Source organism: Cebus imitator, unplaced genomic scaffold, assembly GCF_001604975.1.
Source record: "Cebus imitator isolate Cc_AM_T3 unplaced genomic scaffold, Cebus_imitator-1.0 Scaffold424, whole genome shotgun sequence".
In the NCBI taxonomy this organism is placed as follows: domain Eukaryota; kingdom Metazoa; phylum Chordata; class Mammalia; order Primates; family Cebidae; genus Cebus; species Cebus imitator.
This window is the reverse complement of record NW_016107739.1, coordinates 1,350,347-1,369,960: the sequence shown is the minus strand read 5'-3', so window position 1 is coordinate 1,369,960 and position 19,614 is coordinate 1,350,347. Positions and strand designations below refer to the sequence as shown.

At 43.9% G+C, this 19,614-nt stretch overlaps 1 protein-coding gene across 8 annotated transcripts in view; it reads right to left on the bottom strand.

Moving 5' to 3' along the window:
* The window catches only part of TENM4 (teneurin transmembrane protein 4), an 827,507-nt gene that overhangs the window by 49,508 nt on the left and 758,385 nt on the right, over positions 1-19,614 (bottom strand). For 7 of the 8 annotated variants that reach the window (XM_017509841.2, XM_017509836.2, XM_017509839.2 and 4 more), the window contains 4 exons: positions 16,716-16,859; positions 13,079-13,328; positions 10,773-10,793; positions 2,892-3,124 (listed from right to left, as the gene is read on the bottom strand). In XM_017509841.2, coding sequence (XP_017365330.1) covers positions 2,892-3,124; positions 10,773-10,793; positions 13,079-13,328; positions 16,716-16,859 — 648 coding nt within the window. The remainder of the gene's footprint in view (positions 1-2,891; positions 3,125-10,772; positions 10,794-13,078; positions 13,329-16,715; positions 16,860-19,614) is intronic. The other variant, XM_017509838.2, reaches the window with a different exon arrangement.

Genomic DNA, 19,614 nt, shown 5'->3' with positions numbered 1-19,614 from the left:
CCCTGGGGAGCTTGCTAAAATGCACCACCTAGGTAGCTGCTTCAGAATCTCTCAAGTGGAGTCTGAGCTTCTATCTGCATTTCTGACAAGCACCTTGGGTGATAATGACACAAACCAGAGTCTGAGAACCACTCCACTACATCAGTACCTCTCAGCCTGTGATGTGCATTGAGGCACCTAAAGAGTTTTTTCAATATACACCTGCTGGCCTAACTCCTGGAAATACTAATTCAGGGGACAGCTGGGACTGGGAGCAAGGCATGCTTTAATAGTGTTCATGGGTCATAGTAATTCCCACCCCAGGTTCAGAATCGCAAGAGACATAAGACATAAGACATAACCATGAACTGTCATGGGATACAGATGAGACATGGCCCCGGGGAGTACCCAGTTTAGATGGGAAGGCACAGGAATGAATCAGAACCATGTGAACATCATAGGAAAGGACTGACTCGAGAGGGCCATGGTAAAATGCAGGTGATTCTGCTCACTTTGGTCTGCTCTGTTTTCTGGGGAAGGCAGTGGAAGAATGGTCAGGAAGGCTTCACCAAAGTGGAGACTTGAATTATAAAATTTTCCAGTTGTATTAAAAGACATATTACTTCATTACTTCACTTTTAAGTCTTCATTTCCTCATTGATAAAACAAGGATTCTAACATTTGACTGACCGGTAGTAATTAGCCTTCAATAATTATTAACAACCCTTATAATGATGAGAAAGTGGCCAGCACTTTGAGGGTTTCAAGGCCCTCGTCTGGGGGCCCATGTATCTCTCACTGGCCAGCAGCGTGCTTTAAGAAGCCCAGGGGCCTCTGAGTGCTGAGGAACTGCTGGAGCACCAGCTGTTCCTTCTTGGGCTGTTCAGGCTGGAGAGTGATTTCACACAGAGGAAGAGGCAGCCTCAAGGCTGGGAAGCCTTTCTCATGGTCCTGTCTCAAATGTACATTAATTTCATTCTTTAAGTGCCAAGACAGACCTTTTCTTGTCTGCCTAGCTATGCCCTGTCTTCCTCTTCCATCTGCTAGGACTGATGAATGCTCCATGAATAGTCGGGCTTCTTGTTTATAGAGTTGGCTGCACAGGCTAATAGAAGTGATCTGTCCCTGATTAATTACTTGCTTTATTTCTCCTTTTGTTGTGTTAAGTAGATGGACATCTTTTCTCCTCCCTGCTACAAAGTGCCTGCATATCATGGCACCCTTGTCATTTCTATCTGGGTTAATCACGGGCTTTTGGGTAAATGCACTGCCACTTCATCTGTGTGAGGATGGGGGGGCTGCAAGAGTGGGGAAGCAAACACATGTGTGGAAACAACTGAAAAAGCCCTGGAGAGAATAAAAATTCTCAGAAAAAAATGGTTTTAAACCTAGGAGAGTAGAATGTTGTGGCTGAAAAGGGTCTTGGGGATTATTCAGCCCAGCCTGTTCATTCATTGACCAATGGGGAAACTGAGGCCCAGAGGAGGAGGTCCCAGAGCCAGCCAGTGGCAGAGGAAAACCACATAGGGCTTCTAAGTGCAAGCCTACTGTTCCTTCCATTCCCGGCTGCTCTCTAGTATTTGGAAATCATAAATAGGAGGGATTAACCTTTGTTGATACAGTATTTACCCCACACAATTACCACCTGACACTCCAGGTATGTGGTAGAGACAATGTGATATGATGTGATGTGATATAACAGAACAACAATAATAGGAATCATCATTTATGGGATGTTTACCATGTGCCTGGTACTACTGTACTAAGCATTTACATTCATAACAATATTCAATCTGTATTACAACTATGCAGCATATCCCTGTTACATAGATAAGGAAAATGAGGCTCGGAGAGCTTAAGTGATTGCCCAAAGTTACTCAGCTGTAGATGACAAAGTCTGAGTTTAAATGTCTGATTTCACTAGAATCTTCTGCTTTGATTTGAAACTGGGCCCTGAAATCTGGAACTATTTAATAATACAATCATTTATAAAGTTTCTACAGAATTATTTAACATATTAATTTTGAGCATCAGAATAAGCCTAGGAGGTTGACAGAGATGACATTATTACCCCCATTCTATTAGTGAGAACCCTGGGGCTTAGACACTGTTAAGTCACTGGCTATAGGACTTGTAACAGAGTGAGCACTCCAGTGAGTATGGATAATGATGGCTTCTCTAAATAGCTTTCCCAGTCATCAAGGCACAGGGGTCTCTCTTGGTTCTATACCCCCACGTACAGCTCTTTCTTCCTCTTGCCCAAGTTACAGTGATTTATACTCAAGTCTTATTTATTCTGCTACAACGAACTTATCTATGCAACCACTGTACTCTATGTACTCAAATATTTGCTGACTAAGAGAATGAAAAATTGTGACAGCAGGCATTTAGAGGTTCAACTTCTTCAGGGACTCAGAATTGAGACCTACAGTTAACCCACCCAATAGCATATAAACATATGAAAACGTGATGCACTAAAATGTTTTTTGTATAACAATAACATAAGAAACAGCATACATGTCTAATAGTAGAGGACTGGGACATCCATTTGCTGGAATATTTTATAGTCATTAAAAATGAGTACACAGAAACCATTTAATGACATGGAGAAATGTTCAGGATCTAGCATTTGGGGGAAAACAGCATTTGCTAAAACAGTTTGCTTAATGTGATCTCATTGCTTTTAGTAAACACTACATACACACAAACACTTTGAAAAAAGACTAGGAGAGAAGACAGGAAATGTTAACTGGGAATATTTCTAGCAGGTGGAATTATCACAGTTTTCACCATCCTCCCTATATTTCTTGGTATTTTCCAAAAATTTTCACAATATCAATCATGCATATTTTTCTGAAATGGACAATATCCCAATAAATGTTACTGACAATGTTTCTAAGGCAAGGTCTTACCCCTGGGATTGGTAAGTGTGGCTTCCGTGGCCTTCCCACCATCCCCGCAGCGAGTGTCGTCAAAGGGGAGGCACTGGTCACCTGTCCCTGCAACCACCTCAGAGTTCTTGACAAGGTCCTTCACCACCACGGTGGACTTGATTTTAAAGACCCGCCGGCTGTTGGTGTCAGAAAGGAAGACGGCCCCGCTCATGGGGTCTGTGGTCAGGTAGTATTTGTGTGCTGGACTGTGACTAGAAAACAAAGACATGGCGAACTGGTGGGCATTTTCTTCTTTCCTGCGAGTAGTAGTTAGAGATGCACAGATGAACCCCTGCCCTTTAGAATCCAAGTCAAAATGTCTTACGGAGACAATACCCCTATTTTGGGTGACGGTTCCCCAACTTTTCTGACCTCAGTGGCTGGCTTAACTATCCTTCCCACCCACTGTTCTTGCAAAAACCCCTTGCCAATGATTGAGATGACCAGCTCAGTGCCATGTTTGTGTCAGGTGCTAAATACATGCTTTCTTAAGATGATGATCACTGAGGCCGACCAGAGGTGGCCTATTCATTCAGGCTAGAAACATGGATGCTCTTGACTTTAAAAAAACACTTCAAGAGTTCGCAAACACAAGCCCCTTTCCAGAGGATTTTTACAGCAATCCCTCATCTCCATCTTGGGACTGATGGATGAAACCCCGGCTGGCTCTGACTCCTGGTCAGCATCAACATTCTCTTTAGTTGATACTCATGTTATACTTATCAGGAGCCCAGGAGTCTCCCTCTGGCAGTCAGATATAAATAAATGGCAGCATTAGTTTGTAATTTGCAGTGAAACCCAAGAAAAAAAAATAAGCAACACAGAAGAGCAGTGCTGATGATGTTTCTGTTTCTGGAAAACAGTTATAAAGACCAGGCTTGTGCCAACAGAGGAGAGAGAAGCTTGACTATACAGAGGCGCTGGGGAGACAAAGCACTGTCTCTAGCCATAGGGTGAGGAAAAGGCACAGGATTTGGAATCAGATCAGTCTGGGTTCCAAGTCTAGCTGTGTAATTTCCTGGTTCTTAAACTTGGGCAAGTTACCTGGCCTCCTGAGCCTCAAACTGTCTTTATGTGCAAAATGGAGGTGTTAATAGCTACCTTGCTGGTATGTTGGGGAAATTTGAGAGAAATAAAAAGCTACTTTTAGCATAGTGTAGATGCTCAATAATAATAATAATAATTTTAATTACCAATGATGTGTCTCTTCTTGCATTTGGAGACGACTATGTAGTAGATATCTTTTACTAAATCTGAATTTTTCTATCCCCTGGTACTCATACATAATTTCTTTCAAGTCTAGAGCACACTGGAGTTGAACTCGGTGCTTCTAAGAAGCTAATGTGGAGTTCCTGTGCATGGCCTGAACATTTGCTGGGCCCTAAAACTGATTCTCAATATTGGCAACCCCATCCAAATCTCCGGCAAGTACTTGATTCAAATGAAGCTCTCTCTATTTGGCCTGGATGGCCTAGTGCTGGCCATTTTCACTGTACAGTGAGGCATAAACTGTGCTAGGGGACTCAGGACAGACTGAACAGTGATGAGAGCACCATCAGGGCCGGAGCCGGAGACCCCCTTCAAGATGAATGCAAGAGAATTCGAGAAGTCTAGAAAGAAGCTATTTTGCATTTATCAGGTATGTAAGTCTTGGGTTCTTTTGAAAAGCAAAATTTTATTTTACAGATTGGTGATTTATGAATTCCCTAAGAAGGCTGGGGCATCATAATCTTTTCCATATCTAGGGCACTGAGGGTTTTAATCTGGCCCTGGGAGGTTTGTCATTATAAATGTCTTTTGTCTTGGACAGTGTACTTGGGGACTGGCTACCTCAAAAAGGGCAAGGCATCTAGACTGAAGGCTTTCCTTCCTTTGTTTTCTCTCCCTAAATTCAACTAATCTGGTATGATTTTCTCCAACTGTCCTTCCTCCTTAACCCTAAAACTACTGTCCCATCACATCTTTTCTGAACCAAGGGCAGGTCTCTCAGCCTGCAGCCTGGGTCCTCTTCAAGCCATTCTTCTTGATCTAACCCAAATACCAATCTGCCATTTCAATGCTTTCCCTTCTGGGACTCCCTGATTCTTACAGAGAAATTAAGACTCGCCCTCCCCCAACAAATCCCAGATTTGTGCTGTCCTGCTCCACCCTCCCAGCCTCCCTCTCCTCCCAGACACCCTGCATCTGGCCACTGACCTATCTGTCCCTGCAGCACACCTCAAGCCTGCCTGCACCTGCTGCTCCTGCTCTGCAGTATGCCCCGCTCCTCCTTTTCCTACTCACTCTTCACATGTCAGTTTAAATGCTCCCTCCTCTGCAAACCTTCCCCAGCCTTCTCCCTGTGTATGGAGATCTGTATCCATTCATTCCTGGATGATAGGACATAATGCTGTGACTGTTCATTTATGTGTGTCTCCAAAACCTGATCATCAATGCTTGAAGGGAAGAGACTGGATTTTATTCATTTTTGTTTTTCCAATGTTCTGCTTTGTGCCTTCTAGCCAATAGCAGTCACCTGTTTTAAGTAGATGGCATGTCTATTTTTAGATTACTTAGGTAGTGTTTGCATTTACATTATTTAGCTCTTCTTTTACTCCTCTTCTGGAGGTAGCAGTAAACAAGACAGGTATCCTGTCTATTTTGAAATGTTCCCTGTGACTTACCCTTTAATGTAGCACAGATATAATCTTCCCAGGTGACATCAATTCTGGCTAAATAAAATGCAGTGACCTTAGATCCTACTTTGTAATGCTGGGGCAGCCTTGATCTTTCTGCTTTCCTGATGACAGCGCTGAGGTGGGGTGATGTTTCTCAGTTCTTTGCATGTCACTCATGATGAACTGGTGCTATTTACCCTCGGCAGCAAATGGTCCCTGAGGGGGTATGGTGAAGGGGCCCTGTCCACTTATATTAGCCCCCTAAGTTTCCAGCACATGTCTCCCTGCACTGCTCCAGAGAAGTGTCACTCATGTGGAGTTTCTCAGATCAGTGAATTCCAGGACAGGGTGGCATTGTCAGGATTACCTCAGAGTCTATAAAAGCTGTGGCTGCATCTTTCAGCCCAAGGACAAATTTGAGGTCTGGTGGTAAGTTAAGCATAGGGAAAACAACAACTAGCTTTGAACTTAGAAGGTGTGGGCTCTCATTTGGGTGAGTCACCTAAATAGTTCAAATCGTAGGTCCCTTAGCTGTCAAATGACAAAGTCCCTGCTCGGCTATGCTCACAAGCTTGTCATTAGGATCAAATGAAATTATACATCTCAACAGCCCTTTCTAGTTTGCAGAGCTCTTAGAACACTCTTCAACTCATTTTGTCCTTGTGCCACCTGGCACTGGGAGCTGCACCTGCGTCTGTGATGCCCATCTAGACGCCACCAGGCTGCAGCGCCACCTGTCTGCAGAACAGAGCTGCAGAGATGACTACCACAGATAGGAATGCATCCGTGACCACCTACGGATGCCGATTCTGTCTCAGACACTGCGCTAGCACTCGATGCATGCATGACCTCATTTTCTTCACAACTACCATATAATGTAGGTACTTTTCTCCCTTATATTTCAGAAAACTGAGACTGGAAGAGGTGACATGACTTGTCTAGGACCACAGATTCTCAAGTGGCAGGATGAAATTCCAACCGAGTTCTGCTTGACTCCAAAGTCTGCGTTCTTTCTATTTCCGCACCCTGCTGCTCAGGATCTAAAAGCTTCCTCTGCCCATATTCACCTGGGAGTACCTGCTCATCTTCTGAGGTTCAGCTCATCTGTAATACCATTCCTGAACCCTCACTTCTTCCCCACTGCTAGAACTGGCCACTTCCTTCATTGTGTCTCCCCTAGAGCTTACGAAGTTTGTATTTTTAGTATCTGTGGCACCAATTAAACTTTTATGTTTGTCTCTTGGATGAAACCTTGAACTCCTCAAGGGCAAGGACTGACTACCAGTCTCTGCTGCTCTGCACTGTGCTGATGCAGAATAAGTGCTCCAGAAATTTCTGCTGAATTTATGAAAGGATATCAGCCTCCCTGGCTGGAGTATACATAGTAAACACTCACTGCTAACAATCTTAGAGTGGTGGTTTTCACACATGGCTACACATCAGAATGGCCTGGAGAGCTTTAAAAAAGGCCTTACCAATAATGATTAAAGGGCGTGGGCATCTATATCTTTGAGGTTTCTCCAGGTGACTTGGAGGCAAAGCCAGATTTGGGAACCATGGCCTTGAAGCAGTTCTTTTTAAACTTTAATGTGTCACCTGGAGCCTTTGCTAAAATGCACATTTCAGTTCAGTAGTTCTGGGGTGTAGAACTTGAGAGTCCATATTTCTAACAAGTTCCCAGAGCATGCCAATGTTGCTTGTCTGTTTTTTGAGCAGTAAGGCCTTAGAATACTCTACAAATCGTAAATGTCTCAGGGCATGAGATGGAAGATGGCCTACAGCTGAGGCGTCAGGCCTGGTTGTGTGGACAGGGAGCCATCTCCAGGAAAGGGACCATGTCTGATTCAATTCTGATCCCCAGTATCCTGAGCAGGGCTGGACACAGGGTAAGATCACAACTTCATTTTCAGTTTGCTGTAGAAGTCTCTGAGGACCCACATTGTTTTCTAGTTCCTCGAACATAACCTTAGTCTCTCTGGAAGTGACATAAAATCAAAAGGCCTTCCGGGTACCATTTCTGAAGTTAATGAGCTGAAGCCACGCTTCTTTCTACCCTCATTTTGGATGGTGTTGGGAATTTCCCAGCAGGAGCTGAGAGCCTAGGAGTCTGTAGAGACATACAGGCTCACTGGCGTCCGAGTGAGAATTCTCTTTGTGTCTGAGTAAGGTCTGCCTCGTTCAAAGGAGTGTCCTTCAACCACAGAAGGTGGCAGCCCTGGCAGAACTTAATTCCCTGGTTCTCAGAACCAGTGGAAGAGCCTGAGTGCTGGAGCCACACAGTCAAGGGTTCAAATACCAGTTCTACCATCCATCTGGCTAAGTGACCCTGGTCACATCACTTCACAGCCTTGGTTTTCTTAAGCTGAGAAATGGGGATAATCACATCTATTTCAAAAGATTATTTTGTTACAAAATTTCATGAAGAATATAAATCTCTGAGCATAGTGCCTGTTCCACTAAAAAATAAAATATTCAATAAAGGGCAGCTTTTAAGCAAAGCTGGTCACTTTAGAAACTCCTAGAAGATTTGGTGCATAATGGAAACACGAAGTATGTCATACTTTATTTTGTCCTGTTTAACCTATTTCCTGGGACAGTTAAGGGCTCTGAGTTAATATAATATGTGTAGCTGGGTTTGATGGACACTTGAGTTCAAATGTACTTGTGAAGAAAAGGCTTCAAACACCTTCTGTGACCCTAGGGAAGAGCTTTGGGAAGAGGCAAAGATGCTTGTTCCCTGAAGGAGTCCATAAAGGAAGATGCCCCGTGGATTATGGGTTTCTGACTGAGCATGCTTGGCATGGCAGGCTGGCACTGAGGCTGGAAAAGCAAAAGGCAGAGATGAGTCTGCCCTGGGGAAGCACACGCACAGGCTCAAGTCGCCAGTCGTGGGGCCAGACATATTACTGTGAGTGGCTGAGACAGTTAATGGAGGAAGTGGACACAACTGTGTAATTTTTAAAATCCATCTCCAACATTCACTGATGGGGACACTGAAGCCCAGAGAGAGGAAGCGATTTGCCCATATCCAGGCAGCAATTAACATCAGAGCTGAGCTCAGGCTTTTTGTCTCTTGGCTGTCTTTGGAAAACTGCAAGGCAGAAGGTAATTCCTTTTTTTCCCTTCAACTTTGGTTCACCTTAGAATAAGTTATTAGTACCCAAGAAAACAATGAATTGATGAAGGGTTTAAAGTCATACCATAAATATATAAAAAGATCTTTGAACATCAGAAACAAAATATTTCCAAACCACAACTCTTTCAGTTTATAGATGATGAGACTGGAAAGCAGAAACTCCCAAGTAATCAGCCCAAGGCCACACAGTGAATGTGCAGCAGGGCTGGACAGTACCTGGCTTCCTGATTCTTCCCTGCTATGTCCCGCTGGGTCATGGCTGCATCCTAGGCAGCTGCCACCACTAATTGAATGTTTCCACGTTAAATGCCACGTTTTAATCCAAGACCTTCATGTGAAATGTACTTCTGTGTTTTCTGCACAACTGAAGTTGAAGGCATGAACCATTAGATAGTTCAGTGTCATCCATACAAATGTCATCAAAAATCTCAGATTTCAGTGTCAGGAAAAAAACATTCCCCTTCTGAAGAATGGGTATGTTTTTCCATTTCTGATAACATAAAGTATGAAAATAATTATGTTTTCTTATTTACACTTGCTGCCAGGAAGCTCAGAGCCTAATCTGATAAATCACTTATATGTTTCTTCCTTTTTTCTTTTGTTACCAATTTCTATTTGATTTACTTTAATACATGTGTCTTTGGGTGTAAGAGGATTTAATTCCATTTTGGGAAAGATGGAGCCTCATCATTATCATATAATAATTTTTGTAATAAATTATAATACTGTTAACTCTATAGTATGTTATTATTATATTACTACTACTACTATTTCCGGAGCTACTCCCTGTGCCTGAAAGTACTAAACAGTTTACAAACATCTTCTGTGATCATTACAACAACACTCCAAGGGAGATTTTACTAACCTTGTGTTAGAAACTAAAGTTTAGAGAGATGAAGGAATTTTTTCAAGACCACATAACTGGGGAGCTTCAGTTTTCTCATCTGTCTACTGGATGTAATCATGAATATCTACTTCACAGAGTAGGCTGGGAATAGAATGCCACAATCCATGTAAAGCACATAACCCTCTATTTGCTACATAGTAAACGCTCTATACATGTTAATTATGAAATGATTATTATCCTATTTTCCACTTATATAATGAATATTATCTTAAAATAACACATATAATTATTACATGAAAAATGTATCTACTTTTATCAAAAAAGATAGAATCTGTCGGATTCTGGGTCTGTCTGACTCTTTCCACCACCCCCAAGACTTTCTTTCACCCCAACTTAGCACTATCCCCATGCCACTATAATCTGAGCCACATGTGGACAGCTGAGAGTCACTTCTGTGGTCATGCAAGCCACAGCTCTCTCTGCCCAGGGTTACTTTTCTAGTCACCACAATGTATGTGAGGTCAGGGGACTCCAAGGTGACTGTTATCCAGGAGTCAGGTGATTTCCACAGTGACAGGTGATGCTGACAGGTAGACACTTGTCTTGGTGTGTCTGACTAGACCCATTTCTCTTTACTGCATCTTGCTGTGAGTCTACATGACAAGCCTACTTTGGGACAAAGTTCATATTTAAGGATTGATCTCTGCAGTTGGTTCCTGGAGTTTGCTCTCTCCTTGACAGAAAGCCATTTGGGAGGTGTTGCCTGGCATCCCCAAGCTGAGGAACCTTGAATGCCCCCAGAAGTATAAATATGAAATCTGTCTTCTTCCAGACTGTTCACCTGATCAAGATGTTCTCAGGACTTCCTTTCATGACCATCAAAGTCACTCAGTGCAGTTAGGATGACATCCTCATTTATTCTAAGGATAAGCAAACTGTGGTATTCAAATTACTATTCCAAGGTTCAAATTCTTTCACATATTACTTTGAGAGTATCAAAGCAACTGCCTTACTTTGCAACAGATCCAAGGAGTTCAGGCTCCTGCCACCCATCCCTGCCATTATTAATGACTTCCTCTCAGCAACTGATTACCCCCAATCAGTTCCAATCACACAGGATTCTTCTGCCATACAGTCATCTGAAATTGACACGTGCAGCTTACCATACAGCATACAACAAGGCAGGGGTGAGGCAGGAAATTCTCCACTGGTTGGCTTACCTATGTCTGAAATCTTTATTTCTGACAGGAGATAGGAGAGCAGGGAATAGAAGAAAGAATGAGGTGTTAGCAGCAGGGTTAGAAGCATTATTAGCAGCCTGAAACTTGACAGCAATGGTACCATACAATACTATAATAAATAAAGACTTAGCAGCTATGACACTGATATATTTTATATGGGATATTACTTGTCAGTGAGTTCACTTACAAGCAGCTATATCACAGATGAGGCATAGTTTCACCTGCACCACTACTGCTGACTGGGAGAAGAGGACTAGGCTGACACATTCTGCTGCTTTAACAAGGGCTAAGCCAGAGACTGGAATAGTGGATTATCTTCTCTGTATAGACACATACCCAGAGATACATAGGCTTACTGCTCTGTGTGTCCATATGCACACTTTCCTACAAAGAGTTACCCAAACTTGGGTCGCTTCCCTGGAGCCTCCTCATAATAGGATACAGAATTGGAGATAGATTATAATTAGAAGGGAGGGTATGGCTCAGAAACAGGCCTAGAAAAAAAAGACTGGAAGAAAACATATCAAAATGATAATATACTTCTAAATTGATTTTTCTTTTCAAATTTCACTTACACCTCCCTGCCTTATCCACTGTCATGATCTCCCCAACAATTGTGGGAGGGAGGCAGGGAAAATGGGGACTGTTATTGGAAAGAGGTGAAAATGGAGGTCCAGGGAGGTTCAGTGATTTGTCCAAAGTTGTACAGCTTCTCTGCTGAGGTGGGCTGATTTCCTCGCGCATGGCGCTTCCTGTTGTGGTCCACATATGCAGCCAGCTGACACAAATATGCTGAAAGGATCCTTCTTCCTTGACAGATGGCTGTGTCAGACTCAGACAGAAGAAGGGCAGAAAATATTCCACTGGCGGTCCTCTTCTCATTCAGCCGATATCTTATTTCTTATGAGCCTACTGTGTGTGTGCTTGTCTGGTGCTGTGCATGGGGCCGATACTAACTCTTCTCTTTAGGGTTCATAGCTGTTGGCCCTGCCTTCATTTCACATGTGTGCTGCAGAGTGAGATTCTTGCAGCACGGCCTTCCCCTCCAGGGAGGAACTTAACAAGGCATTAAGTCAAAGTGGCCCTCATTGGGCTAGGTAACCAGTCTTTGGCGAGGCAGAAGTGTGTAATGATCTCTGGATTTGGGTCCACCAGTCTAGAAGCTGGACCTCAGGCAGGTTCTTTAAATACCCTAAGCCTCCATCTTCTCATTTACCAAAGGGGGATAATAATAAACACCTTACAGAATTGTTATGCTTGGCAATAGTAGGAGCCCAGCAAAAGTGAGTTTTCTTTTCCCTTGCCCACTGTGGAGGAAGGCTTTCCAGCTCCAGAGCCTGCCCTGCTCACATGGACCCTGGCCCAGAAGACAGGCAGATTCCATTCCCTAAAAGAATTGGGAGGGAGCCTGGTGCAATTCCTCCTGCAAGGAGTGTGAGGCTCCCTTATGTCTAAAGCACAGCTTTTCCATGACTCCAGAGCCCACCCTATGACAGTGCCTTGGTTCCAAAATGATCTAGGTTAGGGAGACACAGAGAAAAATCCAACATATCGGTTCTTTCCCTGAGCTATAAGTGTGGCTGTGGTTCATCACTCAGGGTCAGGATGGGGAAAGAGCCTGACTCAGCTGCTTCTGTAGTACCTGAGGAGCAGAGCAGCACTGCCTGGTTTTTGGCTTTGGGCCTTATCTCTATATTGGTCAGTTGAAGAAAACTACCCTTGGGCTCAAGGGATCCTCCTGCCACTACTTCCTGAGTAGCTGGGACTACAGGTGGGTGCCACCACACTCAGATAATTTTTAAAATTATTTTCTGTAGAGATGGGGTCTCACCAGGTTGCACAGGCTGATCTCAAACTCCTGGCCTCAAGTGATCCTTCTGCCTCAGCCTCCCAAAATGCTAGGATTACAGATATGAGCAATGGCACCTAGACCCTTGTTTGTATAAAAAAGATTCATGTGACTCATTCTAATCTCTTTATTTCTAGAAAACAGAAAGAAGATTCAATGGCGTCCGAGGAGTTTAATTTTGGGCTGCTAGCAGCCTTCTATGTCACAGATGTACCCTGGATGCCAGGGACATCTCCCTGTCCTTAGTGGCTTGTCTTCACCGCAGTGCACTGGGGAAGCAGCACCTGCTTGAGCCGGGAGGTGAAAAGCCCCAGAGTCTGACAGGTGAGGCTCTGTCCTGTCCCACTTCTCTGGGCTCTGTAGGTAATGCAGCGGGGCCCACAGGATGGCAAAGGGATGTGATTAGTAACTATGAAGAAAGCATCAACTTACATACCTCAACTCCAGGATGTTGGTGACATTTCCAGAGGGGAAGATCCTACGAATGTAGTTGAAATCACCCACATAGAGGCTCCCATCAGAGCCACAGGTGAGGGCCACTGGGGCCAGGAGCTTGTTGCCATCAGCAAGGCCATTGCAGCTGGGGCAGGAGATGCTTCTCCGGCGCCCATTGCCCATGATGCTTCCGATGACAGGCGGCTGCTGAGACACAAACTGGTTCTCCCCATTCCCTTTGTGCAGGATGCCTGGGACAAGGACAGAACAGAATTGCCTATGGAGCAGGAAATGGGTATATTTTCCTGCGGTTGGCCACAAAGTCACCCTGATTTTGCAAGGCACGTAAGATCTCCATCAACCATTTCCAGGCGCATAGCTCAAGGCTTTGCCTCGCCCCCCATAATGGAACCCAGAGTGTCCTAAACAAGTCATTCAGCTTTAATTCTCTCCACAGCTCTATAAGATAGGCACTACTATTATCCCTACTGTAAGAGGGGACTGTCCAGGTACCGTAAGCAACCTTACCCAAGGTCACACAGATGGTGAGTAGAAGAGCTCCAGAGTCTGGCACTTAGCCATTCAGCCACACTGCCTGCCTCTCAGGTAGGTTGTCCGTATCTCATGGACCCAGTCCATAGCTCTGTGACAGCATGAATTCTTTATCGCACTTACTTGTTTTTCTCTTTCTTTCTTTTTTTTTTTTTGAGACGGAGTTTCACTCATGTTACCCAGGCTGGAGTGCAATGGCGTGATCTCGGCTCACTGCAACCTCCGCCTCCTGGGTTCAGGCAATTCTCCTGCCTCAGCCTCCTGAGTAGCTGGGATTATAGGCACGCACCACCATGCCCAGCTAATTTTTTGTATTTTTAGTAGAGACGGGGTTTCACCATGTTGACCAGGATGGTCTCGATCTCTTGACCTCGTGATCCACCCGCCTCGGCCTCCCAAAGTGCTGGGATTACAGGCTTGAGCCACCGCGCCCGGCCTGTTTTTCTCTTTCAATTGGTACCAGTTCAAGTGTGGACTCTGTCTTTTTCCTTTCTGTATGTCCAGTGCTTAGCACAGAACTTGACACAGAGTAGATACCAATGAATGTTTATAGAAATGAATGAGTGAAACTCTTTTCACCAAGGGAAAAGAAGAGATGGGTTTTCAAGAAGAGATGGGTTTTTACCTGGCTTTGGTATTAACAGGCTGATCCCAGCTCCCATATAGGTCTCTTTACTTCTGTAACTACCCTTGGGCCTGCTTCACCCTCAACAAAATGAGGGCACTGACCTCAATGACTCAAAAGCTTCTTCCCATATCTAGCCTGTTTCTTTTTAGTCCGGATCCTCCATTTCTTCCTGCACACTTCATAGCCTCCAAACTGGATCCTCTGGCCCCTGTCTCACCTGTTCCATAATGAAGCTTGAGTGAGCTGTGCTCTTCCAGGTCACCAGAATCTTTTCCCAAACTGCTACCTGTTAGCTTGGTCAAAGCTGTCCTTTGTTCGATAGATATCTTTAATTTTTATGTATGCTAATCAATCATTTTTCTACTTTAGAGTTTGTGCTTTGTTAGGTTTTAGGAAAAGCTTTTCTGAGATTTTTACAGATATTCTACTAATTTCTTTCTTTCTTTTTTAAACTGAGATAGGGTTTCACTCTGTTGCCCAGGCTGGAGTGTAGTGGCACGTTCTCGGTTCACTGTAGCCTTGAACTCCTGGGCTCAAGTGATCCTCCCACCTCAGCCTCCTGAGTAGCTCAGACCACAAGTATGTGCCACCACACCCAGGTAATTTTTTTAAAAGATTTATTTTAGTAGAGATGGGGTCTCACTATGTTGCCCAGGTTGGTCTCAATCTCCTAGGCTCAATCCTCTTGCCTTGGCTTCCAAAAGTGCTGGGATTACAGGCGTGAGCCACAGTACCTGGCCTTTTAAATATTTTTCTTCTGTTAATTTTAAAGTGTTATCGTCCACATTTAGATGTTTAAGAAAAGTCTCTATTTTGTATAGAATGTGGAGGACTTAATTTGTCTCTACATATTGAGCCAATTTTCCCAATATTAAGTTCTAAAACACCCATCCATTCTCCACTGATATATATCTCTGTCATGTACCAAGTTCTTATATATGTGGCAAAAGCTCCTCCTTGCCCACTGACATCATCCTATGTCAAGACGTTGGGTGAGGCGCTCCTCTTCTGCCACGCTTTCCTTCTTTTGCAGTTATAGAACCCCTGCTATTTAACTGGGCATATGACTGCCTGGAACAGACCATGATCCCTGGCTCCATGGCAGCTACATCCACAACTAAGTTCTTGCAATGGCATATAAGTGGAAGTGATATGGGCAGCTGCTGAGAAGTATCCTTACAATGCAAGGGACTTGTTCTTTGTCCTTCACTTCCTGCTGGCTGGAAAGTGGATGTGAAGGCTGGGCCTGAAGTGATCGCCTTGGATCACGACTTTGGAGATGAAAGCCTGAGTGGAGCACAGAGAGAGGGGAGCCTGGGTCTCTGACACTGTAGCCCTGGATTCTCTACTTCCAGATTTGCAGAGTAAAAAGTGAGGTGAGTGAGAAGCAAACTTTAACTTTTTTCCAACTCTGTTATTTTGGCTTTTCTGAAACCCAAGGCCAAAACTAGTTTTAATTACTCTTCCCATGTCAGTTTCTGAATGCGCTCTATTGCATGGAATCAATTTATCTGTTTCTGTGCCAGCACCAAATAGTTTTAGATACTATGGTTTTTCTAACATAGCTTAATATCTGGTGAGTCCCTCTTTTTTGTTCTTGTTTTAAAGGCTGCATTAGCTATTTACAAATCTGTATTCTATCATAAATTTTAGAATTAGTTTGTCAGTTACCCCTCAACACATGCTGTGGCTTTGATGGGCATTTGCTGCCTTTTTAGATGAGGCAGGTGATAGCTGACATCATTACCATATTTAGTTGTCCCATCCTGGCTCATGGTCAGAGTCAGTCATCTATAATACAGATCTGATAGTACCACTCGCATGCTTTAGACCTTGTAGAGGCTTGACATTTGTTTTGGATGATGCTGAAAGTCCTAATCTTCATACTCTGGACTCTAGCTGCTCATATCCAAGCTTTGTCTTTCGCTGTTCCCTTCATGTTTTCCTCTACTTAAACCACAATGAACCTCTCTCTAGTAACTCTGCTTTTAGGCTTCAGTACTTTGACACATATTGTGCCCTCTGCCTAGAATGTTCTCCCTACTTGATGCACAGGGCTAATTCTATAGACCTTCTGAGACTCAGTTCAGGAATTCTTGCCAAAGGGAGACCTTTATGAACCAAGACCCTGGGTGAGGTGCTCCTCTTCTGCCTGTAAAGCACCTTGTGCCACCCTCTGTGATGTCAGGGCATATGGCACAACACTGAAACTACCTGGCGAGTATTTGTGTCTCACGGGCATAATAAAGTCTTGAGGCCTTTCCCATTTCCGCATCCCCAGTGCCTAGCATAGTGACAGCCTCAGAGGAGATATATAAGCAATATTTGTTGAATGAGCTCTCTGATCACATAGGAGCCTGTGGGATTCAAGTGTGAGTTTTTTGTTTGGCAGGGCACACGGGATATGAGACAAGATCCCACCCTAGCCTGGTTCAAGTAATTCTATGAAACCACTTACCACTTTGAATGTTGAGGGCATGATGCTTGTCTAGGCTCCATCCTCCAAGCTTGGATGCGTCAATTTCATAGCCCTGCAGCACTGCTGTTCTTTTTTCCCACAGGATCAGATCTGGACAGGATTCATATTCATAACCCACGGAAACTGTAGGTGACAAAAGAGGCAAAAAGCATAAGTGAGCAAAGTCTACTCTTTGGCCTTTAGAACTGTAGGGAAGGTCCCTGGCTTATCTTTTGTAGAAGAGGAAAAAAGGATCATATTTCTAAGTGGCAACCAGAACTATGTGAAATAGTTGCTAAGTCTTAATAGTTCTTTATTTCTTTTAGAGAGCAATTTTACGTTTGGTGAAAAGTTAAAACAAATATATCAATGACTTTAAAAGGATCTAGGTGAATCCCTTCCAGGGAAATAATCTTTAGTATGTGATAGGGTTTGGATCTATGTTCCCCAGCCAAATCTCATGTTGGATTGTAATCCCCAGTGTTGGAGGTGGGGCCTGGTGGGAGGTGACTGCATCATGTGCTGGATTCTCATGAATGGTTTCACACCATCCTCTTGATGCTGTTGTCAAGATGGTGAGTGAGTTCTCACGAGATTTGGTTGTTTAAAAGTATGTAGCACCTCCTCCCACCACCCCAGGTCCTGCTCCTGCCATGGAAGATGACTGCTCCCTCTTTGCCTTCTGCCATGAGAAAAAGCTCCCTGAGGCCTCCCAAGAAGCAGTTGCTGCCAGGCTTCTTGTACAGCCTGCAGAACCATGAACCAATTAAACCTCTTTTCTTAGACATTGCCCAGTCTCAAGTATTGATAACAATATGAGAACAGATGAATATAGTATGGAAAATATTTGTGCACAAAAGCCTTCACTGCAGCATTATTTATAATATTGGAAACTTAGAAGTCATCTGAAGGTTCAAGAGGGGTGAGGAGGTGAGCAAATCCAAGTGCATCCACTCTAGGAGTACTATGAAGCCACTGTGAGTTACAGTGAAGAAGATTACATGGGACAAGGGAAATGCTTATGGAGTAGTGCTTGGTCAAAAAGACTGGTTGCACATGGTAATCTGCATTAAAGTAAATTACACATGAAGAAAGAAAACTAGTTGTATTTGTTTACAGGATCACATATAACTTTTTTCTATTTTTGTCCATTTTTCAAATTTTTATTAATGACTATGGTGGTTTTTTACTTAAAAAAATAAGATCATTTATAATGAATATAGAAATGGAACTTAGTTGGGGTACTTTCAAAGTTGGAAGTTGCTTTGGGGTTTCAAAGCTTGGAGATCCCCTGGATTTACTTTGTTTACTTTGTTTGGGATAAAGGCTAAACATGGCAGCCTCCCTGCCTCTGGCTGTGTAAAAAGTCCTGTAACTGGACAATGGAAAGGAACCAGCAGAGACAGGAATGCTCTTTCTTCCAAGCATCCTCCTGGGCAGGCACTATTTTCCAGTGGGCAATATCCTACTACACGTTCAAGACAGGAGTTAACAACTGAGCAGCTCCTTGAAGTTTCTTGTAGATGCTATAAAAGATTGCTGACCATTTATGGCAAAAGGGGAATGGGCAGGAAGATGTCCCTGTGATCCTTTCCCCCATGGCCTTGAGTCCCTTAAGCAGCCACTGTGCCTCCTACTGGTCACTTGTGATCTCAGGAAAGTGGCCCCAATCCAGTCACCTCCCTTCTTAGCTGACCGGTGGGCACTAGAAGTGCTCATTTTACCTGAAGAGGTTATAAGGCCTCATTTTAAAAAAGGTGACAGAAGTGGCTTGATGTACAGTAGGGATCATGAACAGTGAGAGATTGCACCTTTGCTCCCACTGTGTCCTTGTGAGGTAGGATGAGATGCAAATCCATAGGAAAGGTCTGGGATAAATCCAGCTCTGTTCCTTCCTAGCTGAGAAGTCATCTTACTTCTCTGGGCCTCAGTTTCTTCATGCAGAATTTAGGGGTGACGATTTTTGACTCACAGAGTATAAGGTTTAACTGAGATACTAATGCACAGGGGAGCATATTGCCCACGGCAGGTGCTCAAGCAACCTTCTCTTATTTCCTTCCCACCTCCGTCCTCTTCTTTCTTCCCCTTCTTTCCCTCTCTCCCTTCAGTGCTTCTCCTTACTCCCTCCCTTCCCTCTTCCCTGCACCTTTCCCCCTTCTCTTCCCCTTCCTTCCTTCTCTTCCTCCCGCACTTCCTTCCTTTCTAAATAACATTATTTCTCTGTTTCCTCATTCTGCCTTTGCTGAATCTCTGCTTTTGCTGAACCTAAGGGAATGAAATTTGAGTGGAGTTCAAGACGAGAAGGGATTTGCTGGGTGGTTACTCTTAAGTGCTTGGTAGATCAGCTCTGCAGGGTTAGGCCTGCTAAGAGTCCAGCTCTGAGCCCTTCCTGGGACCTCCTCTAATCTGGAAGCAGAAATGCATCCAGCCAGCCCCTGGGAGCCCAAGGGCCAAGTGAGGCTGGGACTCCAGGTGAGGCTATAGCCAACTTCTGTTTCATCTTACAAAGACACAGCAATAGCAATAACAAAGAAATGACGTCTCTGACTGGGTAAAGAGGCCCAAAAGCATTTCTGATGAAGAAAGAATCTTAGTTCCTGCAGCTCAAATAAATAAATAAATAAATAAATAAATCATTTTTCTTTTCAGCTCTCCTATTTTAATGGGTAAGTTCCTGCAGGATGGCTGTGGGGTGGCCAGCGAGTGTCCACCTGACCCTGCCTTTGTGGCACACGACCTCTTACTTAGTCCCTCACAAGACACCATGGTGCTTTTCCAGAGCTGTTTGGTTCTGTAGCCCTATTGTAATTGTTGGATTTTCTACATTCAAATCTTTCAGTACATTTTTTTAGGTCCTGGACAGTCATGCAGAGGTCTTAAAAGTCAATTAAGCCTTAGG